Genomic DNA, 6,358 nt, shown 5'->3' on the forward strand with positions numbered 1-6,358 from the left:
AGAGATGACCAAAAATATAAAAAAGAATCTTACCGTCTTCCTATAAACAGTGCTATTTAGTGAGGGAAAACACTGAGCATATATATTTTTGGCAAAAAGCATAAGATGTTCTTTTACTTTTGAAATTTTTTTTATCATATTATTTTTTCTTTCGATATAACCCTCTAACTAATAAAATAAATTTAATGTGACTTTTTTATTAACGTTTTTCTTCGTTTGACCATTTTGGTATTGATGAGGCAGTTCAGAATGTTGATATGACGATCTACGATATTGACGTGGTAATCCATCTGACATGTTTGAGTTATCAATTTAGCTCATCTGTCATATTATCTGTTACATTATCAATCACTATAGATTGCCACGTTAACACAGTAGATAGTCATGTCAGTTATGTGAACTACTACTTTAATATCGTAACAGTCAACGATAAAAAATATTAGACATAAGGACACATTAAATTTATTTTCTGAATTAGAATTTCATATTAGGAAAAAAATAATACAATATCTACGTTAATTATTTTAGAGTAAAGAGGACGTATGAAGCTTTTTTCCCCTCTCTTTCTCTCTCCGCGAATGACACGTCAGACCAGGTTAGATTTGGCTCACATGTTGGGAATAATGGGTTCCTACATTTTATTACATCCAATTTTTATACAAGACTTAAATTATTCACAACATTTTATACTCTTATATCGAAATTTGAACACACAATCTCTGTTGGATGATTCAAGGAGTACAAATATTGTGTGAATGTTTAACTCAATAGAATTAACATTGAAAAAAAGCTCTAAAAATTAAATAAATAAGCATATATGGAAGTTTTTCAATTTATCATCAACATACAAATCAAATTCCTAACCGAAATGTTTATCGAATCAAAACAAAATAAAAAGCGAGGTCCACTGAGCTTTCCCGTTTGTGTACAATAGGAAGAGTTGAGGGTAGCTACGCCACCATTATATGCCGCTGTCTGTTCCTCTGTTGCAAAGCAGTAACCGATTTCTCTTTCCATTCACAGTCAACCCATCTTCGTTTACTTCACCTGAAATCTCTCTCCCATAAAAACCCCATTTTCTCCTTTCGTTAAAGCTCCCTACTTTTTCCATTTGATTCGATTGTGTGAGTGCAGAAAGAAGGGTTTTTTTTTTGCTGGTTTCGACACTTCCGATGGATACTTTGATTCTCGGGTCTTCTATTGGAGGACATTCTTTGTTCATCCCTGGTCTGTCTCATTTGTTTTTGTTTTTGAATTTTTTTTTTGCGAATTAAATTATTGTTATTATGTGAGCTATTTTTTTAATTTCATTTCCTTCCTGTTATAGTTTGGGCTAATTTGTTTTACTTATGGAATCAACACAATTTAGGAAGGAGTAGCTGGAGGAGAAAAGACTTGAAACCTGGTAAATTTCCAGTTGTTTTTCTGCTTTATTTTGTCCTTTATAATCTTTCGCATGATTTGTGTTATGGTTTGTTTTAGCATGTTTCAATTTTGACAGAAAAAATTAGAAATTGTTTCGCTGCTGTAATGTTTAAGGTTTTTCTACATATTTAGTATAAAAAATGAAAAATCTTATTCCTTTGTTTTTATAGAAAAGTGAGAAATTAAGGCCGAAGCAAATGCAAAGAGTAAAAGGTAAATATATTTAAAAAAAGAAGAAAAAAATTAAGAAAGAATCAAATGAAGCCCAACTTTTTTTTTAAGGATTTCAAATTGTGTATTGGTGAAGGTTCTACTTAGATTTAAGAAAATAAAATTGAAGTCAAACACTACCAATGGTTATTGATTGATATCAATGTATTTACAAAACGATAGTTGAATATTTTAGCTGGAGATTGGTATATGTTACGAAATCGGAAAGATATTGAAGAGTAAACGAATGAGATCACTAAGCAAGAATACACAGATTTAAGTGAAAAATCCTAGAGATAAATCACGGGTAGAAGGAAAGAAAATCACTATCTCAGCAAATAGGCTACAAGAGAGATTGTGGAAATCACACTAATCGCAATACATGCACAATAATCTGCATGTTATTGGCTGCAGGTTTTTCCAGACGAGTGCAAGTGTCGACATGCAATTCACATAATATCATAGAAAACTTTTATACTAAAAGGTTTCAGCAACATGCTGTCAAGCATCATGCTAGAGGTATCCAGGAAACATCTACAGCCTCCCAGAAAAGTAGTACAAAGTTTCTGGCGAAGGCCACTTCTGGTCACCCTCTTGAATCAGATCCTGGTGCTTACCCCAATACCCCTTGGAATTCTGTTAAAAATGCATTGGATGCTTTTTACAGGTTTTCACGGCCTCACACAGTTATAGGAACAGTTAAGATTTTGGTTTCAATATAGATACATGGAAATTATGTTTGGATTTGAAACCTTTCAGTAATATTGGTGTAATAAAATGTAAATTCATTTGCATTTTTCTTGTATTTGCTTTTTATATTTTGGAGCTCATTTTCTTTCTCTTAGTAGGCACTCAGCATTGTTTCTGTTTCTCTTCTTGCTGTTGAGAAGTTATCGGATATCTCTTCCCCGTTTTATACTGGGGTATTGGAGGTGATCATGCTGAACATCTGCATCATTTTTACAAATTTACTAGTAAATTAGTAATAATATTTACATATCTATTATAATTTTTTTCAGGCTGTGGCTGCTGCTCTTATGATGAATATTTATATTGTTGGTCTAAATCAGTTGTCCGACATAGAGATTGACAAGGTAGTTAGATATGAAAATACAACTACTAGAAGTTCATGTATTTAAATTGGAACAAAAGAATTTGCATTTTATCTTGCTCAGATCTTCTTTCTCTATCTTGCTTTGTTTGAATCTCCTCTTGTCAATATTGATCTGATCAAATAGGCTAGATGCCTTCTTATTACTTTCTGTTTCCTGCATACTTGTTTGTGTTTGGTTCTATTGAAAATTCCTGCATTTGCACCTTTTTAGGCATATCATGCAGTAACTTCTATTCCGTTTTCTACAAGCAACTTATGTACGTAATTTACTTGGATCATGATCCCAGAAATGAGAGTGGATGGATAAATTATATGAACTTTCTAACCCCAGATATGTTATGTTGTAGGTTAACAAGCCTTATCTTCCATTAGCATCAGGGGAGTATTCAACTTTGACTGGCATCTTGATTGTCACATCATTCTCCATCATGGTATTCACAATCTGTTCTATGCCAAAGTGTTCTTGTCGTATTATCTTCTGTGGCGAATATATCTTTGCATTATAAGAAGTAATGTGCAGTATAAGAAAAAAATCATATTGTCCTCATGGAAATTGAAAGACTTTTTCTTAAATACATTTGAAGAACATCAAAAAGGTTACTATCAACTGAAATGAGTAAGGCTTTAATGTCGAGAAGTGCAAGTACCTGCATCTCAGTGATTATATGCACATTAGATATCCATTTTGAACTGTTTATTTGGATAATTGGACATATCTCGAAAGGGAAAGCATGTTCAATTTGAAAATGGAGGGACTATTGACAACTACTACATCGTTTATAAGTGTATCTAGTCTTTTTACCAATAATCCAACTTATTAGTTATTTGTTTTTAATGTTTAACCCTACCAGTTTGGATTCACAACTAAGAGCTTGTTATATATCCTTTGTCTTCAGAGCTTTTGGCTTGGATGGGTTGTTGGTTCATGGCCATTATTTTGGGCTCTTTTCGTCAGTTTTGTGCTTGGGACTGCATATTCAATCAATGTGAGTTGAACTTTTGAGTTTTCAATCAAATAGATACATGAAGCAATAATTATATCATACATCATGGTAGTGTGGTTATAGTTTGTTCTTGAACCCCTTTGTTTCAAATTCTTTTGCAAGTAGCTGCACAACACGCTTCTCAACATTGCTAGATGAGGCATATTTCTATTATTAGTACAGTACTTTGTTAACAATTTTATATTCATAGTAGTGATGGAAAATGAATAGGTGTAGAAGTTTTAGGCTTCCCTGTGCCCTAATTGCTTTGCTTTGCCGTGCATATGTCACTATTCCTATGTGCCACCTCCACTCCTTCAAAAAATTGATCCATAAATTTCCTTGAACTAGAGTAATAATAAATAAACTGTTCTCCTAACAAAACTAATACAATCATAATTCTCAATTTTGCGTAGAGAAAAAACTTTTCAAGTAAAACCCTATACAGATGCTATAACAAGTTGCAATTTTTTTTTGCAATGGTATGACTTAATGATATTTAACAGTGTTTTTTATTTTTAACTTTTTAATGATACTATAAACTTTCTGTAAATTCAGTTGCCGCTGTTGCGATGGAAAAGGTTTGCATTGGTTGCAGCAATGTGCATCCTAGCTGTTCGTGCTGTGATTGTTCAACTTGCTTTTTATCTGCACATACAGGTGGCTTTTTCTCTTCTTTTTTGCTTCCTTCTTTTCCCATTCTCCCTTAAAACTCAATAACACCATCTGTTTTTTTCTCTCTCCAGTGTCATGTTAGATACATGATTGCTTGATTGAGATATGCCATAGCTACATCTAGATTGATCTAGTTAAAGTATGTCTTAGCTTGTATTGGTTCCAGTTCCACCAATCATTGATAGAACTGTTAGTTAACGGCCAACTGATCAAATATCGTAAAATGTGTAAGAAGAATAGTTCCAACTTTGATGTTTGAGAACTCCAAAAGTATCCTTAATATGCTTGAACTTGGTCTCTAAAAGGCATATCGACAATTACAATTTGAGACTTGCCCATGGGAACGTTGAATTTGTCACTATAGGATGAGAGGGTTCCCTTGGGAAATCAAATCCCGACACAGGGCTTACATACAATCCGAAATGTTTTATCAATTTCCAAAACTAAATTTTGACAAGCATGTTTGCCTCTAGTTCATCTGCAGAAATATTTCTGAAACGTTGACGGTTCTTCTTAGTGGTCTGATAAATTAAAGTGCTTTAATATTTTGTGTGATGTTTCAGACCCATGTATTCAGCAGACCAGCTCTCTTTTCGAAGCCTCTAATTTTTGCTACTGCATTCATGAGCTTCTTCTCCGTAGTTATAGCACTTTTTAAGGTAAATATTGCTTTTTATACTAATGAATTGCTGTATCTTCAAGTACATTTGATTTTTGTCCACTATTCATTTAATAATTCATGATCAAATTGTGATGGATGTTGTGCAGGATATACCTGATATTGAAGGAGACAAGATATTTGGAATCAAATCTTACACAGTATGTCTGGGTCAAGAACGGGTGAGTTAAAGCGCATAAACATTTCGTACACGATGGCTCTCCCATTTAAAGTTTCTATTATTCTTTGACCGTCTTACTTTTACTTAGGTGTTTTGGACCTGTATATCACTTCTTGAAATGGCTTATGGTGTTTCTATTTTGGTTGGAGCAACATCTTCTTACACCTGGAGCAAAGCCATCACTGTATGTAACCAAGATATCCATTATATCTGTTATTTATCGCTAAACAATGTGTAGATTTTTTGATAGATGATTGCTTATGTCTCGTTCATTAAACAAGTATATAAGCAATGTCTGATATGCAATTGTTTCTCCGTGAAATGGTTTAGGTTTTTGGTCATTCCATCTTGGCTGCAATTTTATGGATCCGTGCCAAATCGGTTGATCTGAAGAGCAAAGCTGCAATAACATCATGTTATATGTTTATATGGAAGGTAATCCTCTATCTTGTCTTTTGACAACATTTGTTTCTAAAAGATTATGCGAGTATCTTGCATGACAAATATGACTAACCTCATCAAATGGATGATATCAGATTCATATGATGGAATGCTAGGTTCATTTTTTCCATTTGCTTGTGTGGGAAAAGTATAATCTTCATGTTAATATTTTTGTTGGTCTTAATTAGGGATGGATTGATTTTGAGGCATCTAACTTCAATATGTGTGTTAATCTTGTTTAAACGATCTGTGTCGTATGCTTATTAAGCGTGCCATGTTTGTGTTCTATTTTTCTATTATGTCCAAAGTTACGAGCTCTAGCAATTTGATCGAGAGACTGTCAAATGTATACCGAGTTCTTTGATGTCCTTTTCATCGAAGAAAACTGCTTGAAACTTTTGTTCATTTTCTAAATAACTATTTGCTTTCTCATTGTAGCTCTTTTATGCGGAGTACCTTCTGATACCACTTATAAGGTGAGTGGAGCGCTTTATGTAACCCTAAAGATGGATCATACACAAGTAAGGATCGAAAGATGCCGTCGAGTCGAAGATATAAAATGAATAATCCAAGATCATTTGTCCGCCGAAATTGTAGATTTAGACGTACCAAGTGACGCCTATAAACAAGTACTTGGTATGGTATTGTGGTTGTTTGGGGGGAAGAGTGAC

At 33.5% G+C, this 6,358-nt stretch overlaps 1 protein-coding gene across 1 annotated transcript; it reads left to right on the forward strand.

Annotated features, from left to right (window-relative positions):
* The first annotated feature begins 2,033 nt into the window (after positions 1–2,033).
* LOC120165207 (homogentisate phytyltransferase 1, chloroplastic-like) lies at positions 2,034–6,358 on the forward strand. Its single transcript, XM_039174776.1, has 11 exons — positions 2,034–2,333; positions 2,484–2,567; positions 2,655–2,729; positions 3,097–3,180; positions 3,646–3,735; positions 4,291–4,392; positions 4,971–5,066; positions 5,176–5,247; positions 5,335–5,430; positions 5,577–5,681; positions 6,126–6,358. The coding sequence occupies exons 1-11, from the start codon at positions 2,034–2,036 to the stop codon at positions 6,165–6,167; spliced, it is 1,146 nt and encodes a 381-aa protein (XP_039030707.1). The 3' UTR covers positions 6,168–6,358.

The sequence above is a fragment of the Hibiscus syriacus genome, unplaced genomic scaffold (genome assembly GCF_006381635.1).
Source record: "Hibiscus syriacus cultivar Baekdansim isolate YM2019G1 unplaced genomic scaffold, ASM638163v2 tig00111582_pilon, whole genome shotgun sequence".
Lineage (NCBI taxonomy): Eukaryota > Viridiplantae > Streptophyta > Magnoliopsida > Malvales > Malvaceae > Hibiscus > Hibiscus syriacus.

Excerpts from the sequence above, each read along its gene's own strand:
- LOC120165207 (XM_039174776.1), top strand. The coding sequence starts at position 2,034 with ATGTTATTGGCTGCAGGTTTTTCCAGACGAGTGCAAGTGTCGACATGC. Across the intron at positions 2,568-2,654 it reads TTTATACTGGGGTATTGGAG|GCTGTGGCTGCTGCTCTTAT; the intron begins GTGATCATGCTG and ends AATTTTTTTCAG. Across the intron at positions 5,248-5,334 it reads TATGTCTGGGTCAAGAACGG|GTGTTTTGGACCTGTATATC; the intron begins GTGAGTTAAAGC and ends ACTTTTACTTAG.